This window comes from Triticum urartu, chromosome 2 (genome assembly GCF_003073215.2).
Source record: "Triticum urartu cultivar G1812 chromosome 2, Tu2.1, whole genome shotgun sequence".
NCBI lineage: Eukaryota > Viridiplantae > Streptophyta > Magnoliopsida > Poales > Poaceae > Triticum > Triticum urartu.
Window position 1 is genome coordinate 394,500,602 of NC_053023.1, and position 24,457 is coordinate 394,525,058.

Below are 24,457 nucleotides of genomic sequence, written 5' to 3' on the forward strand. Positions count from 1 at the left end.
GGTCGCGGGGAAAAGAGAGGCCGACGCAGGGGCTCCTCCGTGCGGGGTCGAGCGAGAGGAGGGAGGAGCTCGGGGAGAATAGTGGCGGCTCCTGGCTCAGGCGGAGGAGGAGAAGGGGCGCGCCGGGGAGGCTTGGTCGTCGCCGGTGGCGTTGGGGAAACGGGCGCGGGGGCTCCTCCCCTGGCTCGAGGTGGAAGAGAAGAGGAGTGGAGATCGAGGGGAAGGGAGATGCGCGAGGGGATCGAGCGGGGCTCGTGCTATCGTAGGTGGTGGCGGCGCACTGGAGGGAACGAGCGAGAGGATGTCGGGCTAGGGTTAACAGGGGCGCCGGCTGGGCTTAGCAGATGGGCCGGCGGAGAGGGAAAAGGCCATAGGCCCGGTCGGCTGGGCAGCAGGCTGCAGGCTCTCTCTCACTCTCTGCACTCAACCATTAAGAGAAAAGATAAAAAATAGATAGAAGAAGAAAATATAAAGAGAGGGTTAGTGAACGAATTTGAGCAAGAGTTAAATTCCTTGGACTCACACAAAAATGTGTTGATCCAAGAAATTAGGAAAGACCAAGATTGAAAGAATAAATTCAAATTTCTTTGAATTTAATTCAAAAGGTTTGAACCAGGACAGATTTTTCGAAGTGCCCAAAAATGTTGAGAATTTAGGTGGAGCTCCGGAAAAAGACGAAAGGATATATGGCAAAGTTAGAGGCCAAGACTTGTGATAACAAAGGCATTGGGATTTTTGCAAGTGTGTTAAGGTGGATTCCAAAATAGTGGAATATTTAATATAACTCCCTAATATTGGGGTATATGTTGTAAAGAGAATCACCACGTGAATTCCCTCGGTTTAAATGGATCGAAGATCCATGCAACTTATTTAGTTGAGTTTTAGAACGGGTGGCATGATGACATGATGCAATGATGAATGCAACGAACCAAACAAATCACACGATGAAACCCGGAAACCACAGAAGGCATCTGAAGCTCCGGTCTTGGGGCGTCACACGCCCCTCCCCCTCTAGTCCAAATTGGACTAGGGAAGGGGGGGCGCCCCCCTTTCCTTCTCCCTCTCCTCCTTCCTTTCCCCCTCCTAGTAGGAGTAAGAAAGGGGAGTCCTACTCCTACTAGGAGGAGGACTCCTCCTCCTGGCGCGCCCTACAAGGGCCGGTCGGCCTCCCCCTTGCTCCTTTATATACGGGGGTAGGGGGCACCCTAGGACACACAATTTGATTGTTCCAAGCAGTGTGCGGTGCCCCCCTCCACCATAATCCACCTCGATCATATCATAGCGGTGCTTAGGTGAAGCCCTGCGTCGGTAGCAACATCATCACCGTCATCACGCCGTGGTGCTGACGAAACTCTTCTTTGAAGCTCTGTTGGATCAGAGTTCGTGGGATGTCATCGAGCTGAACATGTGCTGAACTCAGAGGTGCCGTACATTTGGTACTTGAATCGGTCGGATCGTGAAGACGTATGACTACATCAACCGCGTTCTCATAACGCTTCCGTTTACGGTCTACGAGGGTACGTGGACGATACTCTCCTCTCTCGTTGCTATGCATCACCATGATCTTGCGTGTGTGTAGGAAAATTTTGAAATCACTATGTTCCCCAACACCCACGAGCTCAGGGGGCGCGCCTGGTGAGCTTGTGGCTTTCCCATAGGTCTTCTGGCCTCCTATCGAACCTTGTAAGGTCCCTTCTAGTCCAGAAAAAATCACTGTAAAATTTCATCGTGTTTGGATTTTGTTTGGTATTGATTTTCTGAAAAGCCAGAAACAAGCAAAAAACAACAACTGACACTGGGCACTGAATTAATAGGTCAATCCCAAGAAATGATATAAAATTGCATATTAAAGCTTATAAAGCATTCAAGATTGATAATATAATAGCATGAAACATTGCAACATCCGTCATGGCCACCGATGCTGCATCTTAGCTTCCGCCGGCGTCACCATCCGTTGCATCGCAACTTCTGCCATGGTCGCCTAGCCGCGTCGTAGCACCCGTCGCTGTCGTTGGAGCTTTGTAGGAAGGTCGTCGATGGTGCGATGAAGCTCCGTCGAGGCCGACCAAGTGCTGCAATGGAGCTCTGGCGGTGCTGCAATGAAGCGCGCCGGATCTGCAGTGAAGCACCATGGGGGTCGTTGAAGCTTCGTCGAGGCTGCAAGGGAGCGCCGCCGGGCGCCGTCGGTCCTTCGCGCGACACGTCGTGCTGCCATGGAAGCTGCTGTGTTGAACCTTTTTTTGTGTGCAAACGCCATGGGGTGCACGATGGAAGAACAAAGAAAGAAAATGACAGCTCCGTTTGCTGCCATCGAAGGGCCATCATACGTGCATCGTACGGCTAGCTAGGCGGATGATTTCGCCAAATCCCAAAGGCTTGGGTAGCCTAGCGTACACAATTATGATCATTCTTTGAAGTTGTTATCGCAGAGAACATGATGATAACGGGTTTTTACCATCACAGTGATTCAAACGATTTAAACACGCTATTTTGAACGTTGTATTTTAAATGCCGACTGACCAAAATGAAAGGGTTTTTTATCATTTATGCCACTAGTTGTATCCCATTACTCACTTTTGCCATTAGAAGTTACAGCTACTCAAAAATGTCATCGATTCGTGAGATGCTTGCTCAAAAATACCATTAGATATCTCAAAAATGCCATCATTCCGTTAAATGTTTGCTCAAAAATGCCATTAGACATTGTTTTTTTTGCGGGTAGACATTGTTATTTTCACGTCAAACCCGTTGACCATGTTATATGACAAAAATAAGTCTAGACCCATATGTCAGTTCTGTTTATCTCACAATGATAAGTGTCGCCCCACTTGTCAGGAGTAATCAAGCGAATAATTTTATAGAAAAAAACGCTGATGGGAACAAGTGGGTCGCATATTTTGTTGTAGTGAGATAGAGGAAGAGCTCGCATGTTGGTTCATAGGTATTTATGTCATTATAACATGGCAAAAGAGATTTGAGATTACAATAATGATGTTCAGTAGCATTTTTGAGCATGGTTCTAACGAAGTGATGCCATTTTTGAGCATTCCTCATGGCAAAATTGAGTAATGGGACACAAAATGATAAAAACCCAAAATGAAAAGAAAAACTTAACGATGAGCTGCTGGGCTGAAATTGTTCCAACTGAGCTTCCTGGGCCTGGGCGTTCGCTTGACGTCCGTCGCTCGGCCGCAGTGGCAACGGCGCCGCCCTTCTCCCGCAACTCGACGCCGACCCATCCCCATCCTCCGCCGCCGGCTCTTTCCCATCCCCATCCCCAACTAGTGAGCGTGAACCCGATGTGAGGCGCGCGAAATCCCTCCGCCATGGAGCATAGTGACGGCGAGACCGCCGCCAAGCGAGCCAAGCTCTCCGCCAGCGGCAGCGAGGACCTCCTCAGCGCGCTATCCGACGACGTTCTCATTCACATCCTTCTCAAGCTCCGCAACACCGCCGTCGCCGCTCGGACCAGCGTCCTCTCCAGCCGCTGGCGCCGCCTCTGGGCCCTCCTCCCGGGCCTGGACTTTCTCCCCGACATCAACCCATACAGCGTACCCGCCGTCCTCGCCGCCCATCAAGCGCCGGCCCTCCGCTCTCTCCGCATCCTCGCCACGGACGCCTCTGCCGACTTCATGGCCGCGTGGCTCCCCATCGCCGCCCGCCGCCTCTCCGGCGATCTATTCTTCATCAACACCGTGTCGCCGGACGACGAGGCCGGGGACAGAGGCGCCTTTGAACTGCCATGCTTCGAGAACGCCACCTCGATCACGCTCCACTTAGGGTTTCTTGGCATTGCAGTGCCAGCCTCCGCCATATCCTCTCGGCTCACCGATCTTGGCCTGAATAGCTTCCAGGTACAGGGTCCGTGCTTGCTCGGTGACGTTGTATCCTCGGCGTGGTCCCCATGCTTGCAAAGGCTCACCATCAACGATGCCCGAGGCATCGACAAATTCACCATCCGCTCAGAGTCTCTCCTGCAATTGAAGCTCAAGGATCTAGATGGCCTGCAGCAGCTCACTGTCGTGGCGCCGAAGCTCAAAGAGCTAAGTGTGATCCTTTGCTTTGCTCCGAATCAACCTATTGCTAGCATCTCAGCTCCTGAGCTGGTGTCGCTCCACTGGAATGATGCCTATGATCCATGCTCTGTCCAACTTGGCGAGATGGCACATCTACAATGTCTGCACGTTGGCATTTTTCTCGTATATGGACCACTTGATTTTACACCCAATCGCGATTGCCTGAGGATCTTGCGGGACTTCAAGGTCATGCACAGTCTAACCCTCCTACTGCTCTATAATCCGGTGAGTTCAATTTTATATGTGAAGTTATGTCGTCATCGCAAGTTTGTGTCAAGCAGATAAGCCAATAGATAATGAGACAAACATGTAGTCTAACTGAAGGAATGTGTCATTGGGACAACGTGATCAATTGATAATGAGACAAACATGTAGTTTAACTGAAGGAATGTGTCAATGGGACAATATCACATTCTAAAATAGCCATACAAATTTCTCGCTTGTTCTATGCTTCTATTTGCTCAAATCTCTGTAATAGACATGTGTTGAGCCTGAGCGCGGCTGATGTTCATCTCTTATATTGTATTGTTTTTTTCTGGCTAGAATATTCGTTATCCAAGAGGATAATGAACTTTTCAACTGTGATACATTACTCTCCTTTGTGATTTACATACAAACCTTGATGGATGACATGCCAAGGCTCCCGGACATTACATATAATCCTTTTTTGTGACGTCATCTGAACCTGCAGGATATAGGTAACTATCGATACTTGATGCATGACATGACAAGGCTCCCTGACGTCACATGCTTGTCCCTGACTGTGATGTCAAACGGACATTGCTTTGGTGCCAGCTCATTCCACATTCTCGGACTGTGTACTGGTGTAAGAAAGTTGGCACTTAACTACTTTGAGGTAAAACTATCCTTAATTTCTTTATAACTTTTTAAAACATGTATAATACTCGAGTTATTAGGTTAGTCACATAAAACAATATGCATTTGCACTTTCGGGCATACCTAGACTCGATTGCCAGTTGGCCTACTCTAGGTGTTGGTTTGATACTAATACCTTGTCTCCAGACTTTAACTGTGGATTTTTTTTTGAGGAATCATGTTGGAAATATTAGCACTTTTCCGATTAGACTTATCCACGAGTTAACAGTAAGCATGGCATAAAAGGTATGCATCTCATAGCGATACCTAAGCATACTAGCACGTATAGAACATAGAATCGAACCTTCTATGAGCAGCACATATACGGCTAGCATAAGTACGAGTAAACGAGGGATGAACAGATCATACCCTCCGGTTGGCCAGGCCAACGCGGCGGCGGCAGCAGCAGCCTCGGCGTCGTCCGTGGCCTTCTTCTTAGCGGCGGCGTCGTCGGCCATGGTGTCGATGCAGAGGAAGTAGTGGAAGCAAAGGCGAACGGAGCTGGGGACGGATCGGGAGCAGTCGCGTCGAGACGCTCCCCAAAAACCTTATTGTCGTTCTCCCGGGCAGGATCTCGAACGACAGGATTCTGGAGGCACCTGCTCTCCCGACCAGCCGTGCACGCGGTCGTCGGGATGGGATCGCCGAAGGCAGCACAGAGTGAGGAACAGTAGATGACGGTTAGGTCACGCGAGAGGTGTGAGTGAACCGAGCTGGGTTACTTCACTGGCCAGAGCCTTCTTATATAGTCCGTAAGGAAGAAAGTCGTGGGCCTTGCCGAGGCCCACGACCGAGTCGGCCCACTCCCGACAAGGGAGTCGTTGTTCCCGGCAAGGGAGTCGACGAATACGCGGGTCCCGACAAGGGTCGCACCCCCGGCAAGGGAGCCCACAGTCCAACGTCTTGGACAGTGGCCCACATGTTAGCGACTCGTTAATTAATCCCTGATTAATTAATTCATTCCTGAGCGGCAAAAATAAGCTTCGGCTCAGCTCATTCCCGCAACCCGCGGCGCGTCCGCGCGCGCGCGTCGTGACGAGGCGAGGCGTGGTGAGGCGGGCGGCGGCGGAGGAGGAGCGCGCTTTTACCACTCCTCTTCCCAAGCTCCCAATGGCAAGTGGTAGAGCAGCCCTTATAGGGGTCTCAACTCTCCTCAACTAGCAAGGTGGGACTAAACTTCCCACCACCTGCCATCTCATACATGGGCCTCAAGATTAACCAGTGATTAGTGTCTTATATGGGCCTAAGCCCATCCATAATCCAACAATCCCCCACCAGATCTCGAGGCACATAAGTTTGTCAACTGTTCCAAACAATGTTTGATATACCAGAATTTTCAGTGAAGACTGTTAAGTTGAACTTCCACCTAGAGCAACAGGATTAGACTTCTTCACAACTAAACAATGGACTATGCCTTAAATTGTTAGTTTGGCATGCAGAAGTTTCGCCTATTGTCAGCTGATACATGGCTGCCGAAGGCTAAACCCCACGGGTGGAGCTTATTAGTCGTACTCCGTACCTTCTCATGAGCTTAATAGAGATTACCCAATCTCATAGACTATGACCAGCAGTCGGGCTCACATAGGTGTGTTCCTTCAAAGAATGCTTTGTAGGTTAGCATCTTGCTTACACAAGCTTTGGAACACATTAAGACAAAAGTCAGTCTGCCTTACAGAATTGAGAGTATTGTGCATCTCCAACGGAGTGGATTAATTAAGGATACTCTCCTCAGTTGACCGCTGGATTGTTTTCCCAGGTCCTAATTCACGGGATCTCCGATCACATAGGTTGGGTTACCCCCATGGCAACTTACGTGGGTCTCATACCCTCTCCCTCGATGCATTTTCTATCACAATCCGTGATAGCCCTTTCGTAAAAGGGTCTGCCAGATTCTTAGCCGTCTGTATATAATCCAATGCTATTACTCCGGAGTTTCTTGATTTTCTGACAGATTTCAATTTCCTTCTTATGTGCTTTGTGGATTTCATGTTGTTCTTTGAACTCTTAGCCTTGGCAATCACTGTTTGATTGTCACAGTTCATAAGGACAGCCGGCACTGGTTTATCAACCACCGGCAAATCCATCAAAAGCTCTCGAAGCCATTCTACTTCGACGCATGATGTGTCTAATGCTGTGAGTTCTGCTTCCATAGTCGATCTGGTTAAGATCGTCTGCTTGCAAGACTTCCAGGAAACAGCACCACCACTAAGTGTGAAGACATGTCCACTTGTGGCTTTCATCTCATCAGCATCACATATCCAATTCGAATCACTATACCCCTCAAGTACCGTCGGGTACCCAGAATAGTGAATTCCATAGTTCGCAGTACCTTGCAAATAACGCATCACTCGCTCAACAACATGCCAATGCACATCTCCCGGATTGAAAACAAACCGGCTCAGTTTGCACACAACAAATGAAATGTCAGGACGAGTAGCACATGCTAGGCACATCAGTGAACCAACCACTTGAGAATATCTCAATTGATCTATAGCCGTGCCTTCGAACTTTCGAATCCGCACGCTAGAATCATATGGTGTTGCAGAAGGTTTGCAGTCCGAATATCCAAAACGACTCAAAATCTTATCAACATAGTGGGATTGCAAAAGTGTAATTCCACCCTCAGAATTTCTCCGTAGCTTGATGTTCAGGATAACATCAGCCACACCCAGGTCCTTCATCTCAAAGTTGTGAGATAGAAAAGACTTGACCTCCTCAATGACCTTGAGGTGGGTCCCAAATATCAGTATGTCATCGACATACAGACACAGTATAACTCCTTCACCCCCACCATAGCGATAGTATACACATTTGTCAGCTTTGTTCACAACAAAGCCAGCAGATGTCAGAGTAGTGTTGAACTTCTCATGCCATTGCTTAGGCGCTTGTTTCAGGCCATACAGAGATTTCACTAGCTTACACATCTTCCTTTCCTGACCATTTACTACAAAGCCAACCGGCTGTTGCATGTAAATTTCCTCGTCTAGCTCTCCGTTAAGGAAAGCCGTCTTAACGTCCATCTGATAAACGAGAAGACCATTCGAGGCAGCCGAAGCGAGTAACACTCGAATGGTTGTCAGTCTAGCCATAGGTGAATAAGTGTCAAAGAAATCCTCTTCTTCTTTCTGGGTATAACCCTTGGCCACAAGCCTAGCCTTGTACTTCTCAACAGTACCATCGGGCCTAAGCTTCCTTTTGAACACCCACTTACATCCTAATGGTCGACAACCATAAGGACGATCAGTGATCTCCCATGTTCCGTTAGCCAAGATGGAATCCATCTCACTACGGACCGCATCCTTCCAGTAGTCAGCATCCGGAGATGCATAAGCTTCTGAAATGGAGCTGGGAGTATCATCATCCACGAGGTACACGAGGAAATCATCATCAAAGGACTTTGCAGTCCTCTGTCTCTTGCTCCTAACAGGAGCTTCCTCGTCATCCTCCGTGGAACTCTTATCACTTTTATGTTCATAATATTCCATCGGAATAGCAGGTTCAGGAGTCTCATCAGATTCCAGTCTAGAATTGCTTTGCATATCTCTCATGGGGAAAATATCCTCAAAGAATGTAGCATCCCTAAACTCTATAATTGTACCGACCTTCTGGTCAGGTACCTCAGATTTCACCACTAGAAATCTATAGCCAACGCTATGCTTGGCATAGCCAAGAAAAACACAGTCCACGGTCTTTGGTCCCAACTTGCGCTTTTTGATTATTGGCACATTGACTTTAGCCAAACAGCCCCAAGTGCGCAAGTAAGAGAGTGTAGTTCTTTTCTTTTCCCATTGCTCATAGGAAGTAGTCTCATTATCCTTTGTGGGAACTTTATTCAGGACATGACAAGATGTCAATAAAGCCTCCCCCCACCATGCCTTGGATAAACCCGATGTATCTAACATGGCGTTAACCAAATCAGTTAGAGTACGGTTTTTCCGTTTGGCAACCCCGTTTGACTGGGGTGAGTAGGGAGGCGTCCTCTCATGAATAATACCATGTTTCGCACAGAATAAATCAAACTCATTAGAAAAGTACTCTCCACCACGATCAGACCGGACTTGTTTTATTTTCTTCTCAAGTTGGTTCTCAACTTCAGCCTTATAGACTTTAAAGTAGTGTAGAGCCTCATCCTTAGTATTTAACAAGTATACATAGCAGAATCTAGTGGAATCATCAATCAGAGTCATGAAGTATTTCTTTCCACCTTTAGTCAACACACCATTCATCTCACAGAGATCTGAATGTATGAGCTCTAGAGGTGCCAGGTGTCTCTCCTTCGCAGGCTTGTGAGTCTTACGAGGTTGCTTAGCTTGCACACACGCATGGCACTTAGAGCCTTTGGCTAAAGTGAAACTCGGGATTAAATCCATCTTAGCTAGTCGCGTCATACAACCGAAATTTATGTGACAAAGACGTGACTGCCAAACCTCAGATTCGTTCACATTAGAATGAATTTGGTTCACGACTTTATTACAGAAATCCTCCAGGGAAAGGCGGAACAAACCACCACAATCATATCCTTTTCCAACAAATAGTCCATATCGAGATACGACTACTTTGTTAGACTCAAATACTAACTTAAACCCTTGTTTACATAGAAGGGAGCCACTAACGAGATTCTTCTTTATGGCGGGGACATGCTGCACGTTCTTCAGTTGCACGATCTTTCCCGAAGTAAACTTCAGATCTATCGTGCCAACACCATGAACAGAAGCATGCGAGCCATTCCCCATTAGGACGGAACAATCTTGTGCGACCTGGTAGGAAGAAAACAAAGACACATCAACACACACATGAATATTGGCCCCAGTGTCAATCCACCAATCGGTGGACTGACAGACTGAAAGTATGGTAAACAGATTACCATACCCAGATGCTGCATCATTGTTGCTCAGAGTGACATTCACAGACTTGGAGTCCTGTGCTGGCTTCTTGTACTTGTTTGGGCACTTGTTTGCCCAATGTTCATCTGAACCACAAGTAAAGCAGCCATCTCTCCTTTTGTCTTTCTTCTTACCCTTCTTCTTAAAGGTAGTATTCTGCTGGACAGAGTTCTTTCCCTTGAACTTGTGGAAGTTCTTCTGCACCACATTGGCGCTAGAAGAACCCTCTGCCCCTTTCACGTGTGAGTCCTTTGCTCTCGAGTTCTGCTCAACACTGAGATGACCAATGACATCCTCAACAGAGAATTCACGTCTCAAGTGCTTGAGGGAAGTAGCAAAGTTCCTCCAACTAGGAGGGAGTTTTGCAATAATGCAACCCGTGACAAACTTGTTCGGTAACTCACACTTCAGGAGCTCCAGCTCTTTAGCAATGCACTGTATCTCATGAGCCTGGTCCAATACAGAACGGTTATCAACCATCCTGCAACCATGGAACTGCTCCATGGCATACAGCTCACTGCCAGCATCAGTTGCGCCGAATTTGACTTCGAGCGCATCCCACAAGTTTTTGGCAACGCCCATATGAATATAGGCGTCAACCAACTTGTCTCCAATCACACTCAGAACTGCTCCTAGAAAGATTGTGGTTGCCTCCCTAAACGCCTTCTCCTGTTCGGGAGCAATCGTTTCTGTGAGGGACACACCACCAACCCAGAACACGTTCATCGCTGTGAGCCACAAGGTGGTCCTAGCCTGCCAACGCTTAAAATGCGTCCTGGTAAACTTTTTCGGTTTCAGAGTAGCATCAAAGCCTTGAATCGAAAAGTGCCTAGAATAAGGTTTTTGGATTGTTGGAAATATTAGCACTTTTCTGATTAGACTTATCCACGAGTTAGCATGGCATAAAAGGTATGCATCTCATAGCGATACCTAAGCATACTAGCACGTACAGAACATAGAATCGAACCTTCTATGAGCAGCACATATACGGCTAGCATAAGTATGAGTAAACGAGGGATGAACAGATCATACCCTCCGGTTGGCCAGGCCAACGCGGCGGCGGCAGCAGCAGCCTCGGCGTCGTCCGTGGCCTTCTTCTTAGCAGCGGTGTCGTCGGCCATGGTGTCGATGCAGAGGAAGTAGTGGAAGCAGAGGCGAACGGAGTTGGGGACGGATCGGGAGCAGTCGCGTCGAGACGCTCCCCAAAAACCTTATTGCCGTTCTCATTCCCTGATTAATTAATTCATTCATGAGCGGCAAAAATAAGCTTCGGCTCATTCCCGCAACCAGCGGCGCGCGCGTCGTGACGAGGCGTGGCGAGGCGGGCGGCGGAGGAGGAGGAGCGCGCGTGTACCACTCCTCTTCCCAAGCTCCCAATGGCAAGTGGTAGAGCAGCCCTTATAAAAGGGTCTCAACTCTCCTCAACTAGCAAGGTGGGACTAAACTTCCCACCACCTGCCATCTCATTCATGGGCCTCAAGATTAACCAGGGATTAGTGTCTTATATGGGCCTAAGCCCATCCATGATCCAACAAATCACCGGGGGGACACCTGTATATATTTCTCAATCGGCCAAAAGGGGCCCAGCAGTGACAGGTTACAGATTACAGACGCACGGCAAGCCGTGTGGTAAGATAGCTAAGCCAAGACCTGGCAGCTACCTTGTCAGCAGGATCTGTCAGGCGATGCAAAAAAAGCTCAAAGTCAGTTACAATGTTCTGAGCGGTAAAACGAGAAGAGTGATCTTCAGAACGGAAGACAGCAGCATTGCGGGGGTCCCAAATTCTCCATAGCACTACCAGGAGCACTTCCGGCCACACCCTGCAATCAAGCTCATGCGGGGGCTGAACCAGCCAGAGGTCCTGGAACCTGGGCGTCGTAGGGAGGCCTAGTTGTGCCCAAATCTGCACAGCTCGCGGGCAGTCGATGAACAGGTGAGAAGTATCTTCAGAGAGAGCAGCACATCGCGGGCAGTTGGCGGAATCAGACATGTGTTTGTAGGACAAATTTGCTCTAGTGTTTAGTCTGCCACGAAACAGGAGCCATGCAAACAGCTTAAGCTTGTGCGGCGCTCTTGATCTCCAGATTAGATCAACATGATCATCCTCCAAGTCTTCATGCGTCAGGATCTTATATGCGGCTTTGGAGGAGTAGCTTTGCCCATGCAGCAAGAACCGTTCTTCCTGGCCAACCGTCAACTGTACATCCTGCAACAACAAGCAAAGAGCATCTAGCTCGCGCGAGGCGGCCGAGGTTATCCTGTTCGAGAGGTTTGCCTGTAACCCGTCTCACATGTATGTACCACTGGGATGAAGAAATTTGTAGAGTGGGAATACAGGCTCGGGAAAGCAGTGGCTAGAGAGGTTGGCAGTAACCAGGTGTCAAGCCAGAAGAAAGTCTTCTGACCATTATTGGTGAGGACGAAGGTGATCGGGAGAAGTGTTTGTAGCTGAGCTTGGATAATTTTTGTTAGGAACGTGGGGTTTTGGCATGATGCCAAGTGGGAGAGGCTGCATAGGTGTTGCTTATCTACCCAGTCAATCCAAGGTAGGTGGGAGGTGTTTTCATAGGTGAGGTATTTGTGAGCAAACTTCATAAGGAGACAGTCATTCTGAACAGCTAGGTTCTTAATGCCTAGACCACCAAAAATTTTCGGTTTACAAACGTTTTTCCAAGCAAGCAAACATTTGGAACCCGTGCACGTCTCCTCAGCAGCCCAAAAGAAGGCTCGTCTAATGGCATCCAGCTCTTTTAGCGTTTTCTTTGGGATTTTGAAAACCGACATGAAATACGTAGCGAGAGAGTCTAAGACAGAAGAAATGAGCACAAGCCTTGCAGCACGATTAAGCAATTTTGCGCACCAGCCCGGGAGGAAAGATTGGTAGGAGGAGAGGAGGGGCTGGAAGGCCGAGGGGGGAAGCTTAGTGGGGGATAAGGGTAGGCCGAGGTAGGTCTGGGGGAAGCTAGAGATCGCACAGCCAAAGATCTGGGCAATTGTGGAGGCGGTTGTGTCGTCAACATTCATGGGGACAAAAGTAGTCTTTGCAAAATTTATACGGAGACCAGTTGCCAAGGCAAAATCGTCGAGCAGCTGCTTGAGTTTACGGGCAGCAGCAGTGGAGGCATGGGCAATGATAAGAGTGTCGTCGGCATATTGCAGAATGGAGGGCGGAAGATCATTGTAGACCGGGTGGTGAAGCTCGTTGGTTTGATCAGAGGCAGCAGACAAGATGGGCTGTTGGAGAACATCGGCAACGATGATGAACAGATACGATGAGATGGGATCGCCTTGCCGGAGACCGTTTTTGCACTGAATCCAGCTTCCAGGAACCCCGTTAAGAATGACAGCAGTTTTACCGGAAGAGAGCAAATCCTCAATCCAAGAGCAAAACCGATCTGGAAAGCCCCGATGGCGAAGAATTTTGAGCAGAGAAGGCCACAAAATGGAGTCGAACGCCTTCCTGAAGTCAAGCTTGAGGACCATTGAAGCAGCTTTGTGTTTATGACAACAGTTGAGAGAATCAGCAGCATAGATGAAATTCTCAGCAATACACCGTCCAGATGTAAATCCAGTTTGGTCACCGTGAACGAGTAGTGGGATGTAGGTTTTGAGGCGATTGGTGAGGAGCTTGGCGATGCCTTTGATTGGGCAGTTTTGCAGAGAGATCGGGCGAAAAGCATCCGCAGTGTTAGCACCATCTTTCTTTGGGACTGTGGAAATTATATGGCTCGTGTAATTGCTAATACTTTCATCTTCAAGTTTAGCAAAGCGGCGTACTATTTTCTAATGTATGCGACGATGTATTGGGAAATGCATTGGAGCTCCCAGGTGCCACACACCCCTATATGAATATAGTACTGATTTTTTCAGGAAATTTCAAAAAATTCTGAAATTTTTGGATATCAAACCTGGGTGCCCATTGTCCACCCGTGTTCAATTTCGTTTGGAATGGGTGCCCATGGTATCCGTGGCGAAGGAAATACGGTCCGATGGACGATCCATCCAAATAGTTTTTCTATACATAGGATTTTTTTTGACTCTTTTACCGAGATTACCATGGGTACCCTTGCCCCACGAAACCGAACACGGGTATACAATGGGCACCCAGGTTTGATATCCCAAAATTTCAGAATTTTTTGAAATTTCCTGGTATTTTTTTAATGCTATATTCATATAGGGGTGTGCGGCACCCGAGAGCCACAAATCCTCATCCACGATATATTGCACTTTATTGCCTGGCAGGCTCAGTCGCACGCTCAATCTTGATAACACACTTAGGCTGGTCGTAGTGGGGAGTATCGTACAGTAGTATCATTCATATGATACTAGTGTATGATAGTACCTCCATAGTGCATAGTATCATAGACTAGTATCTTAGGTGGTCTTATTTTTTGTCATGCATGACAACATTGAATTTATTATGATATGGTATCATAATATGATACTCAATTCTCCCTTTCCTCATTTAATTCTATGCCACCTCATCAAAATTGCCTAGTTGGCATGTATTATAGTAACTATGATACTCCCATTACAGCCAGCCTTAAAGCAAGTACTTGGAGATGATTTTATTTTCTTACGATATGCTTTTCTAAGATATTTCATTGACAATGAAGTTCAAAGGTCAAACTGAACATCATCATGCTTAAGAATTTGTGTAACTTCTATAATAGTGTTTGTCGTACCAGATTCTCTTTGTACACAGTAACACAGAACAAACACATTTTCTGCAGTATGCTGGCTTCAAACTATTTCCTGGTGTTGTTCATTTGTAAATGTGCTTATGCATCTCGAAGTACTCGGACAGTCTGATAAATTATAATTTCATCTCTTTTTCGTCATGAAACGTATCGGTTAATCTTACGAAGTTGATATGCTCCTCACTTCAGGCGCAGACTCCATGCCCATCGAGTTGCATTTGTGATCAGCCAACACACTGGAAAAGTGAGAAACTTGTGCTCGATCGCCTCCAAGAAGTAGAAATTAGTGAACTATCAGGAACTGAACATGAATGTAATTTTGTGCAACGGTTATTCAGTTGGGCAACGGCCTTAAAAAAGATGACAGTATCTTTTCATCACTCAATTACGGAAAGCAAGGCCAAGGGGTTGTGCCAGATGTTACGAAGCTTCTCCACATCGGAACTATATATGGAATTTTATGTGCACCGCTGTTTGGTGGGGAAAGTTCTGTATGTTCCTGAAGATTAACACACTGATTTGCCAATTCTCACAAGCTTCTGGTTTGCTTGGTCCTAATGTTGGCATGCTGACGAATTCATGTTGCCAGAATGTCAATGCTGTTGGGATTGTCTTTCTGGGATGTGTGTTTATCTTTGTAATATGTATGCAACTATGGATGCTAATTAATTTGCTAGGATATCAGCAGCTTACCCTGACTTCTATTCTATCGATGCTGAGAGCATTTGTTAAGTGGGGTGCTCTGCTATTTAGTAGTCTCATGGTGATTTCTGCTATGAATTTCTGTTATTGTAATGGTACCCGGGACTGGAAGGTCACCCTTTTGATATCTTTTGCTGGAATTTGTGTAAAGGTATGGTTCTTTCATGAATTATGAGACTGAAATTAAGTAACTTGGTCTCATATATGGATTCATGTCATGAAGCTACATGTCCAATGGTCTTTCATGTTGGGTGAATTACGATAAGCTGTTTAGATGGGAGATTAATATCCAGAGCATTAACTGCTAATGAAAGCTGGTGGTATTTATCATGTGACGTGCACTTATGATCTACTGCAGAGGGCAAGTGTTCCAAACAAGGTTGCCAGAACAGGACTCCTAGCCTGAGGTAATAGTCTTCCTGCTTATACCTTTATTCTTGTTGGTAGGTCACCCTTGGTTAATTATGTATGATTGATGGGTTGATGTTGTCAAGGCTGTGGATGAGTTTTGCTGAAATCTAACAAAAATGGGCGTCGACTCAATAGGTACGGTGGTTTGACACTTGAAGACTCCAGTGGACAGTAGTAAAATAAATATGGAAGCTGAAGATATCAGTAAAAGAAAGACCGTTATGTGGTATCTTCGCCGAGGAAGTTGTGCTGACAAAGGACAATCTTGCTCGCTGCAACTGGCAAGGAAGCAAAAGAAGCATTGTTTTTGTGCTCATGGCAAGACAATTAAACAACTCTTCTTTCAGTGCAAGTTTGCGCATTCTATGTAGTCAGTCATCTAAAATAATGTTCAATTTGTATCTGTCAACAAGTGTTGCCAATTTGTATGGTCATTGTTCGATGACATACCTAACAAGTTTTATATGCTAACAAGGGTGGATGCATCTGCCTTACTATGGGCGCTTAGACTATGTAGAAATGATATGATTTTCAATGTAAAAGTTCATCTCCGTTATCTACTGCTGGACGAATTGGCTTCATACGGGGTCTACATTACTCTGAATGAAGCACCAACCATTGTTGACAATGGTGTGTACGCAATTGGAGCATATTAAATTTTGTGTTAATAAAAGTGTCCTTCATCAATCAAAACGGACACACAGTATTCACGTGACGATGAATCCACAGCTAAAGTGGTAGTATCTTATTGGTAAACCAGCTGATATTGTTGATTGTGAAATGTATATAGTCTGGGTGGGGTGACTTGCTCCTGAAATAACAGGGCTCACTGGGAGGAATATGGACATGGTGGTTGATGTCACCGTGTCAAAAGTCTCCTTGTGGAGAGACAACATATGATTCCAGATTGTCTAGTTGTATCATCAAGGGAGTGATGCAGTATTTGTTTGGCTTGCACCATTGGTGGTGGTGGCGGCACGGCACCTCTGACATGACGTGAGAATATTTTGTTCCTAGACTGAGAATAGGTAAAGGAGCGTTAAGAAGGACATTGGTTTCTTCACCGAGTATCAGCGGTAGACATATTAGTCTCCTTTTGAAGTCTCAAACGTAGAAGAAAGAATATTTTTCTATTAAAAATTTGAACAAGTCGATGAAAAACCCGTGGAAGCGCACGCAACACCTTGAGCCTCACCACAAAGAAAACCATCCTTCCCAGCAATGGAAATGGGTCAGGGTAGCACTGGCGCAGCACGATGTGAAGCATTGGGAGCTGACCGCACTAGCACTGCAGCTGTTATTTGTAGCTGGTTGGTGGCGTTTCACTGTCCATTGGGACCTCCTTTCGCTGTGTCATTCATCCCGTTCCTTGGTGCTCACTTGGACAGTGCCACCACCAAGGCGTCTCGCTCCTTTATTAGCTACCATCATCAGAAAGACTGACACAAGTCGAGAGGCCCAGCAGCCATTCCACCGGCAGCAGCAACCTACAAGCAGTGCAGATCTGCTAGAGAGGGAAGGAGGGCGGGAGGGAGGGCATGGGCAGCTCATCAGGGCTCGTCGACTGGAGGGGAAGGCCGGTTAACCCCAAGAAGCATGGAGGAGTGAGAGCTTCCATCTTCATTCACGGTATGAAATTGGAATTGGAACAGAACGCCTGCATACATACTGCATCGTTCATGTCTTCCTAAGTTCCTTTGATTTGCTCGCTCCAGTAGTCTTGCCCATCCCATTTTTTGTCAACAATGATGACCTTCTTTTCTGGAGTTAGTATATCATATGTGTAAACAATCGATCCATTTGGATTTTTCTCCCTCTAGCTAGCAAGCAAGCAGGTTTCTTGCCCCCTGCCATGCTGCTGACTAGCTAGCAGTAGCAGGTCACTCTCGCTCCCACTTTTGCCATCGGTCGCGTGTTTCCACAAACCATACTCGGTAGTAGGAAGCTTAATCTTTTTGGCCAAGATTAGAGATGTTAATCGACGCTTCACATTTTTTCTTTCTAATCTGTTGTTGTGCATGCATGCAGCTCTGGTGCTGCTGAGCAACGCTGCCAACATCGCCAACATCATGAACCTGGTGACCTACCTTCGCGGCACCATGCACATGGGGGTGGCGGAGGCCTCAACGACGGCCAGCAACTTCTTCGCGGCGCTGCAGATGTTCTCCATCCCGGCGGCCTTCCTCGCCGACTCTTACATCAAGCGCTTCTACACCGTCCTCATCTTCGGCCCGATCGAGATTCTGGTATACTACTCGCTCTGTAAACAAATACGTATTAGTACTTCCATGGTTTAGATCACTATATATATACTTCCATGTCTTTAGGAGATGGATTTTGCTTTTGTTACTTTTTATCCATGGAAGTGGAATGAGCTTTTCTTTTATTTATCTACATCAAGCCTCTCATGCATGATTGCTCCATTATGCATTTCATTCAGTAACAGTCGGTAGTAGTATTTCCCAACTAAGGAATCTAGTCAACGACGTTTTAGCCTGATAATAGTACACCTTGAGTGATGCTACGTACGAATACGACTAGGTAGCTAGCAAAGGTGCTGGATTTTTCCATGAAGCGCTAGACAAAGGTGGCATGGGTGCCATCGGCGCGTCAACAGGAGCGGAAAAAGGAGGAGCGACGAGACGATCAAAGTGGCATACACAGCACAGATGGGGTCGACACAACGGGGGGGTAGTTGGTGCCTTGGTGGGACCGTGAGAGTTGGATGACCCGCTTTCTTTCTTGCGGGAACCAAAATAGAGTAATGCTACACATACAAACAAGTTACAAGGTTTCACAAAGAGGATTAATCTGATTGGTCAATAGATGGGGACGCGGTCCCTCCCCTCCCCTGAAAATCAAAGAGGGAAGAAGGAGTTTATGTTTGGTTAGTAGATGAAAAACGTCCTAGTCAATGTGTAATTACGTGTAACTCTTTATATGTTGAACATTATTAACCAAAATATCAATCAGCTTTCTAGAAGCCCTCGCTGGAGAAGGCAGTTTGGCAAAACGTCTCACCAAAGTGGGCCTTCTCGTGTGACATGGCAGCCGCCCTTTCAACACTTTCTTTTTTCAATTGGAGTTCGATTCACATCGTGAGCACCTTTTTTGCGCAGGTTAACAAAAAAGAATATTGGTAAATGGGCCGGGCCCGCGGAGGGTGTGTGTGCTGTGGTTTGCGGATATAACACAGCAAGGGGCGCAGAAGGCGTCAAATAGGATTGTCTCAAAAAAAAGTCAAATAGGAGTTGTGCAATTAATTATCGTGGTCCCAAAAATTGTCAACGCTTGTGTTATTTGATTTTTTGGAAGTTAGAGAAGTTAAAAAAATACAAAATTGAAATTCTTGTCTCGCATAAAAAATGCAGATATCCGCAGGAGCATGCAGGTGCGGAGCATACATGTATGCGACCAAACATCCGCTTTGAGTTTGACGAACTTGTTTGCACATAAACCCCTTAATTACTTCTTTTGTGTGTGTGTGTGGGTGGGGGGGGGGGGGTTGGGGGTTCCATGCATGCATGCTTCACCCATCCCACCCCCATGCATTTTCATTTGATCCACAAATTACAATCTATTATATATTTTGAACCGAAAGTCCAAATTGAGTTTCATTTGTATATGTGTGTTTGTTGCAACATTTGTTTTTGAACAAGACCATTCTTGAATACATTTTGAGAACTTTAAATTTTAAGAAGTGTCAAATATTTAAAACCTAATAGTCGTAACATTAGATTCTTACCAACTTTTACCAAGTTTCATTTGGTTTCGAATTTAGGGTTTAGGGTCTTGGGCTTAGGGTTTAAGTTTTAGTTTTGAAACTTGGTGAACTTATCATTCGTCCCTATCAAGTTTAGTTGTTGAAACTTGCTAGAGCTATTAAACTTGTCAAAACGTATTGACAAATGGTCTTGTTCCAAAGCCCTCGTCCCAACGAACACGAATATGCAAACCAAACATAAATTAAACTTTTGATTCAAAAAATATAATGGATTCAAATTTGAAAGTCAAAGAAAAAAATGGAAAGTGGGACGGGTGGAGCTGTCAAAAGTTGGATGTATGGACCCCACCTAAGGTAATTAATGACTAAAGCACATGTAAAGATCAAACCAATTTCCGAATCGCAAGACAATCGGGCGGCCAGGAGTCTGTGTGCTCCCACACCTACGCGCCACAAATCCTCTTCCATTAAAAATGTTCAAATAACATTAACATCAGCCAACAATGCTGACAACCATAAGGCAACAGGAGAGATCCTCTGACAATGGCGCTTCCAGAAAAGGAACAAAGCAGGAGCACCGTTGTCGTCGGATCCAAGCGCTGATGATAGATTATGGGTTTCAACCTAAATAGAAGCCTGAGCAAACTCCAAACAATGGTTTTAACAAGGGAATACCATTATTGTCAAGTTCAATGAAAGAAGGTCGGACCTAAATTTTCACCCTAGAACTCAAGATCTATGGCTCAAAGAGCACCACCTAACGAGAGTCGCCATATGCTGCCTTCACCTTTTTTGCTCTTCAGCTCTAAAAGTCTTAACAAATGCGATATTTGCGTGCCACATATACACTAGCCTATGCAACTTCACGTGTTTGTTACTAATTTAAATAGTTTGTGATTGTGTTAAAAATAGTTTTTGATGTTGCAGAAAAGCATGTGAATTCCATAAAACAGTAATGTGATGGGATTTTATGATCCCAAATAATCATTCACATTTAACTCTACATTGCTCTGGTCTCTTGACGCGCCAAACACATGCCACCAGGTCATTGCAATTTGTGAGTACCACTAATCTAGTCGCTGTGCAAGCCTAATCTCACATTCAGAGCACTTTGCATTTGCAGGGCTACATCCTACTAGCAGTGCAAGCGCACGTCCCGTCTCTGCACCCGCCGCCCTGCAGTCCCACTGGCGCGCAGACATGCGAGACGGTCCGTGGCTCCAACCTGAGCCTGCTCCTCCTGGGCCTCTACCTGATCCCCATCGGCGACGGCGCGGCGCGTGCGTGCCTGCCGGCGCTGGGAGGAGACCAGTTCGACACGGCCGACCCCGTGGAGCAGCGGCAGGAGACGAGCTTCTTCAACTGGTACACCTTCGCCGTGTCCTCCGGCGGCTTCGTCGGCCTGGTGCTCGTCGTGTGGGTGGAGAACAGGAGAGGATGGGACATCGGCTTCACCCTGTGCGCTCTCTGCGTGCTGCTGGGGATGCTCATATGGATGGCCGGCTTCCCTTTCTACAGGAACCAGCTGCCCGGTGGAAGCGCCATCACAAGAATCTTGCAGGTATATATTTATCCGCCGCGTGTTTGTTTTTTCAGATTCATTCAAGATTACAATCCGTTCCTAGTAGTAGTAATGGCAATTCGACCAAACACTTGGCATCAAACAGGTTCTTGTGGTGGCATTCAAGAAAAGAAATGTTCAGTTGCCTGACAACGCAAGTGAACTGAAGCAACTGAACCAAGATGATCACAATGTCCTTGAAGAGCTGCAGCGGACAGATGGCTTTCGGTAAGTACCAAGTACTCTAGCTCCTGCCAAATCTGAAGAACAGCCCTGAAATATACGTACTTGGCTGAAGCTAAAGCTTCCTACAGGTGCCTGGAGAAATCGGTGGTAGAGACCGGAGAGACAGGGCCATGGTCGCTGTGCACCGTGACCCAGGTGGAGGAGACCAAGATCGTCCTCCGGATGGTGCCCATCTTCCTCAGCTCCGTCCTCGGATACATCCCGGTGCCGCTCATCCTCAACTTCACCGTGCAGCAGGGGAACACCATGGACACCAAGCTCGGCGGCGTCCACATCTCCCCGGCCACGCTCTTCGTCATCCCCACCGTCTTCCAGATGGTGATCCTCGTCCTCTACGACCGGTTCATCGTCCCCTTCCTGCGCAGGATCACCGGATACGTGGGCGGCGTCACGCATCTGCAGCGCATCGGGATCGGGTTCCTCTCGGCCACCGTGGCCACCGGCGTCGCCGCCCTGGTGGAGGCCAAGAGGAAGAGGGTCGCGGAGGAGAACGGCCTCATGGAAGCCACCACCGGGATCCCCATGTCCGTCTTCTGGCTGACGGTGCAGTTCTTCCTCCTCGGGGTGGTGGACGTCACCTCCTTCGTGGGGCTCCTCGAGTTCTTCTACAGCGAGGCGTCCACGGGGATGAAGTCCGTCGGCAGCTCCATCTTCTACTGCATCCTCGGGGTGTCGGCTTGGCTGGGGAGCCTGCTCATCCAGGTGGCCAACCGGGTCACCAGGCGCGCCGACGGGACGGGAGGCTGGCTGGACGGCACCAACTTGAACATGGGCAAGCTCGACAACTTCTACTGGCTGCTTGCTGTGCTTGAGCTGGTGTCGCTCTTCGTCTACACCTTCTTCGCCAGGAGGTATGTGTATAGGAATGAGCAAAGGGTTGTGGATGTGGACACCAAGGTTCCAATGGAAGGTGCCACCTTTGGTGATGTGATGATCTAGACTAGACTAGATGATGATACACGACCAAACTAGACAATGCCAACTTCAATTGTGACGTACAACTACCAACTACCACTCAGTGTTTTGACTGGACCAATGTGGATGGGCCGGGATGTTATATGACTCTTTTTGAGCGTTTAACTACAGTGCAAAATTTCGGAAAGAAATAACATTCGATGTGCTCAAGGTGAAAGAAAAAGCAGACACACGAAAATGAATGCACCGGGATGTATATGAATTTTTTGAGTGTTTCACTACCGTGTAAATTATATGAAAAAAAGAAACATTTGGTGTGCTCAAGGTAAAAGAAAAAGCAGACATAAGAGAACAAAATTGGTACTCAAAGAAGGCAATTTTTGAAGCGTTTTGGGGTGCATGTTTGTTTCTTTACCCATATAAGTATCACGAATGTCGCCTGTTCACAAAAAAGTATACTTAGGGAGCACTCGATAATACTTGAAGGAAAAACTCATTGCTAGAAACTACCAACCAAGACATGATCCGGGGAATGATTATATGAGGCATGCCTTACGGCCTTACGGCCCTTACCTTTGTGTAGCGCAATGCAGAGAGGCCACGTATAATTCAGGCCTTTTGGCACAAGTGGAAAATACTTCACCAGCACGCCAGGCCTATTCTTCACACTCACCAATGTTTATCTCCAAAAAAATTGATTTTTTCTTGCAAATTTTCAGAATTTACTGTTCATCTAGCATAATGCACCTGGGAACAGAATGACACTTTCCAATGATGGGTTGTTTTGGGATGTTCGTTACAACTAGTTCGTGAATCTTAAAATAATATTCAAGAATCTAAAAAAATCTTCATTGTAGTTTTAAACACAGATTTAGAATAAACATTTGTCATTTTTAAACAAATGTTTCAAAATTTATTTAAAAAATTATGGATTTTTAAAATGTTCATGAATTTATAAAATACGCTTGAATTTAAAAAATAATGAATTTTCAAAAATTATCACGGATTTTAAAAGTGTTCATATAATATAAAATGAATAATAGAAGAAAGAAGAATTAAATGCCAAAAAAGAATAAAAAACAGTAGAAAAGCAACACATTTTCTTTTACAACAAGAATGAGAAAAAGAAAAAAAATAGATAGAAAACCAGTGCAAAAGCTAGCAGAACGGACGAGAAAAACGTCACAAAAAACTAGTGAACGGGAAAAAAAGCAACTGAAATGTGCCAGCCCAAGTTGCTCACTGGGTCCGTATTTTATACGCACTATTCCACGCAACGAGCATGGATAGGAAATTTCAATTTATTCATCAATCATGGTAGTACGGAGAACACAATAGATAATAAAAATTATAACCAGCTGCATGAATCATCTAGCGACGACTACAAGCACTGGAGTGAGCCGAAGACGCGCTGTCGTCATCGTCTCTCCCTCACCGGAACCGGACAAATCTTGTAGTAGACAGTCGGGACTACCTAGCAGGTTACTTTTCTTACAAACAGGAACAAGACGGGAACACTCTGGTGCTACCACTTGTCACACCTTAAGCGTACTGTCCAAAACTTTATTTATTTATTACATTTCTTTTGGATTTTTTATGTTTATTCCTCGCGGGAATTGTTCAATCCGCTTGGAGCACACGAATCTGAGACCACCTTAAACTCTAACATGGTTATGAGCTCATGTTGTATAAACAAGATTTCTTTTAAAAGGGATGAGTCCCCATTCCTTTGGCGTCGACGAATCGCCGAACGGGAGAGTGGAGCGGGACCAAGGACGTGGAGGAGACTTGGTGGCGATAGGGTTAGGAAAAGATTGTTGCAAGCACATGTTTCTGTCTTGGTGAAATTTTTTTGAAACATATTAAGTTGTATTGTATGCTGGTATGAGAGAATCTTGGTGTTCTTGTTCACGTTTAGTATGTACTCCCTCTGTTCACAAATATAGATCCCCTAACTTTTTTAGTGTATATATAAATATGTTTTAGTGTGTTTGTTCACTCATTTACGTCCGCATATACTTTATATTAAAATATCCAAAACATCTTATATTTGTGAACTGTGGAAGTACTAATTGAGATGGAGATACACTTGGTACTTTGGGAGGGTCCATTGGATGAATGTTGTTACATGCATTTTGAAGGCATATATGTGACAGATGTTGTGTGCGTGAATTCTTAAAGTCATATATGTGCGTGATTGTAAGGTCCATCTGACAGCAGGACATGGTTACATAAATCTAATGGCTATCTTTTATCCGATTAAGATGAGACCAGAAAAAGAAATGTTGGGTGTTTCTAATTTCTGTGGGAATTTTCAGGATATTTCTCTATTTTTAACATGTATTAGGCTTTTTCCTATATA

General features: G+C 46.1%; 2 protein-coding genes across 5 annotated transcripts; both read left to right on the forward strand.

Moving 5' to 3' along the window:
• Nucleotides 1–3,178: 3,178 nt before the first annotated feature.
• On the forward strand, nt 3,179–16,283 carry LOC125537484 (F-box protein At5g03100-like). Of its 4 annotated transcripts, none has more exons than XR_007295942.1 (5): nt 3,180–4,301; nt 4,768–4,932; nt 14,726–15,389; nt 15,462–15,645; nt 15,785–16,281. XR_007295942.1 is itself a non-coding variant. In XM_048700801.1 (4 exons), the coding sequence occupies exons 1-3, from the start codon at nt 3,327–3,329 to the stop codon at nt 15,642–15,644; spliced, it is 1,188 nt and encodes a 395-aa protein (XP_048556758.1). In that variant the 5' UTR covers nt 3,179–3,326; the 3' UTR covers nt 15,645; nt 15,785–16,283. The 4 variants fall into 4 exon arrangements, 2 of the variants coding, with proteins under 2 accessions (XP_048556758.1, XP_048556756.1); XR_007295943.1 differs by having other exon boundaries at nt 15,597–15,645; nt 15,785–16,278; XM_048700801.1 differs by lacking the exon at nt 14,726–15,389 and having other exon boundaries at nt 3,179–4,301; nt 15,597–15,645; nt 15,785–16,283.
• Nucleotides 16,284–17,050: 767 nt separating this feature from the next.
• Nucleotides 17,051–22,289, forward strand: LOC125537485 (protein NRT1/ PTR FAMILY 4.5-like). The gene is made up of 5 exons (XM_048700802.1): nt 17,051–17,278; nt 17,678–17,895; nt 20,497–20,934; nt 21,041–21,162; nt 21,249–22,289. Exons 1-5 carry the CDS (start codon nt 17,188–17,190, stop codon nt 22,117–22,119), a joined length of 1,740 nt encoding a protein of 579 aa, XP_048556759.1. The 5' UTR covers nt 17,051–17,187; the 3' UTR covers nt 22,120–22,289.
• The last annotated feature ends 2,168 nt before the right edge of the window (nt 22,290–24,457 follow it).

Excerpts from the sequence above, each read along its gene's own strand:
- LOC125537485 (XM_048700802.1), top strand. The coding sequence starts at position 17,188 with ATGGGCAGCTCATCAGGGCTCGTCGACTGGAGGGGAAGGCCGGTTAAC. Across the intron at positions 17,896-20,496 it reads TCGGCCCGATCGAGATTCTG|GGCTACATCCTACTAGCAGT; the intron begins GTATACTACTCG and ends TTGCATTTGCAG. Across the intron at positions 21,163-21,248 it reads CAGCGGACAGATGGCTTTCG|GTGCCTGGAGAAATCGGTGG; the intron begins GTAAGTACCAAG and ends AGCTTCCTACAG.
- LOC125537484 (XM_048700799.1), top strand. The coding sequence starts at position 3,327 with ATGGAGCATAGTGACGGCGAGACCGCCGCCAAGCGAGCCAAGCTCTCC. Across the intron at positions 4,302-4,767 it reads TCCTACTGCTCTATAATCCG|GATATAGGTAACTATCGATA; the intron begins GTGAGTTCAATT and ends CTGAACCTGCAG. Across the intron at positions 4,933-14,725 it reads TGGCACTTAACTACTTTGAG|GCGCAGACTCCATGCCCATC; the intron begins GTAAAACTATCC and ends TCCTCACTTCAG.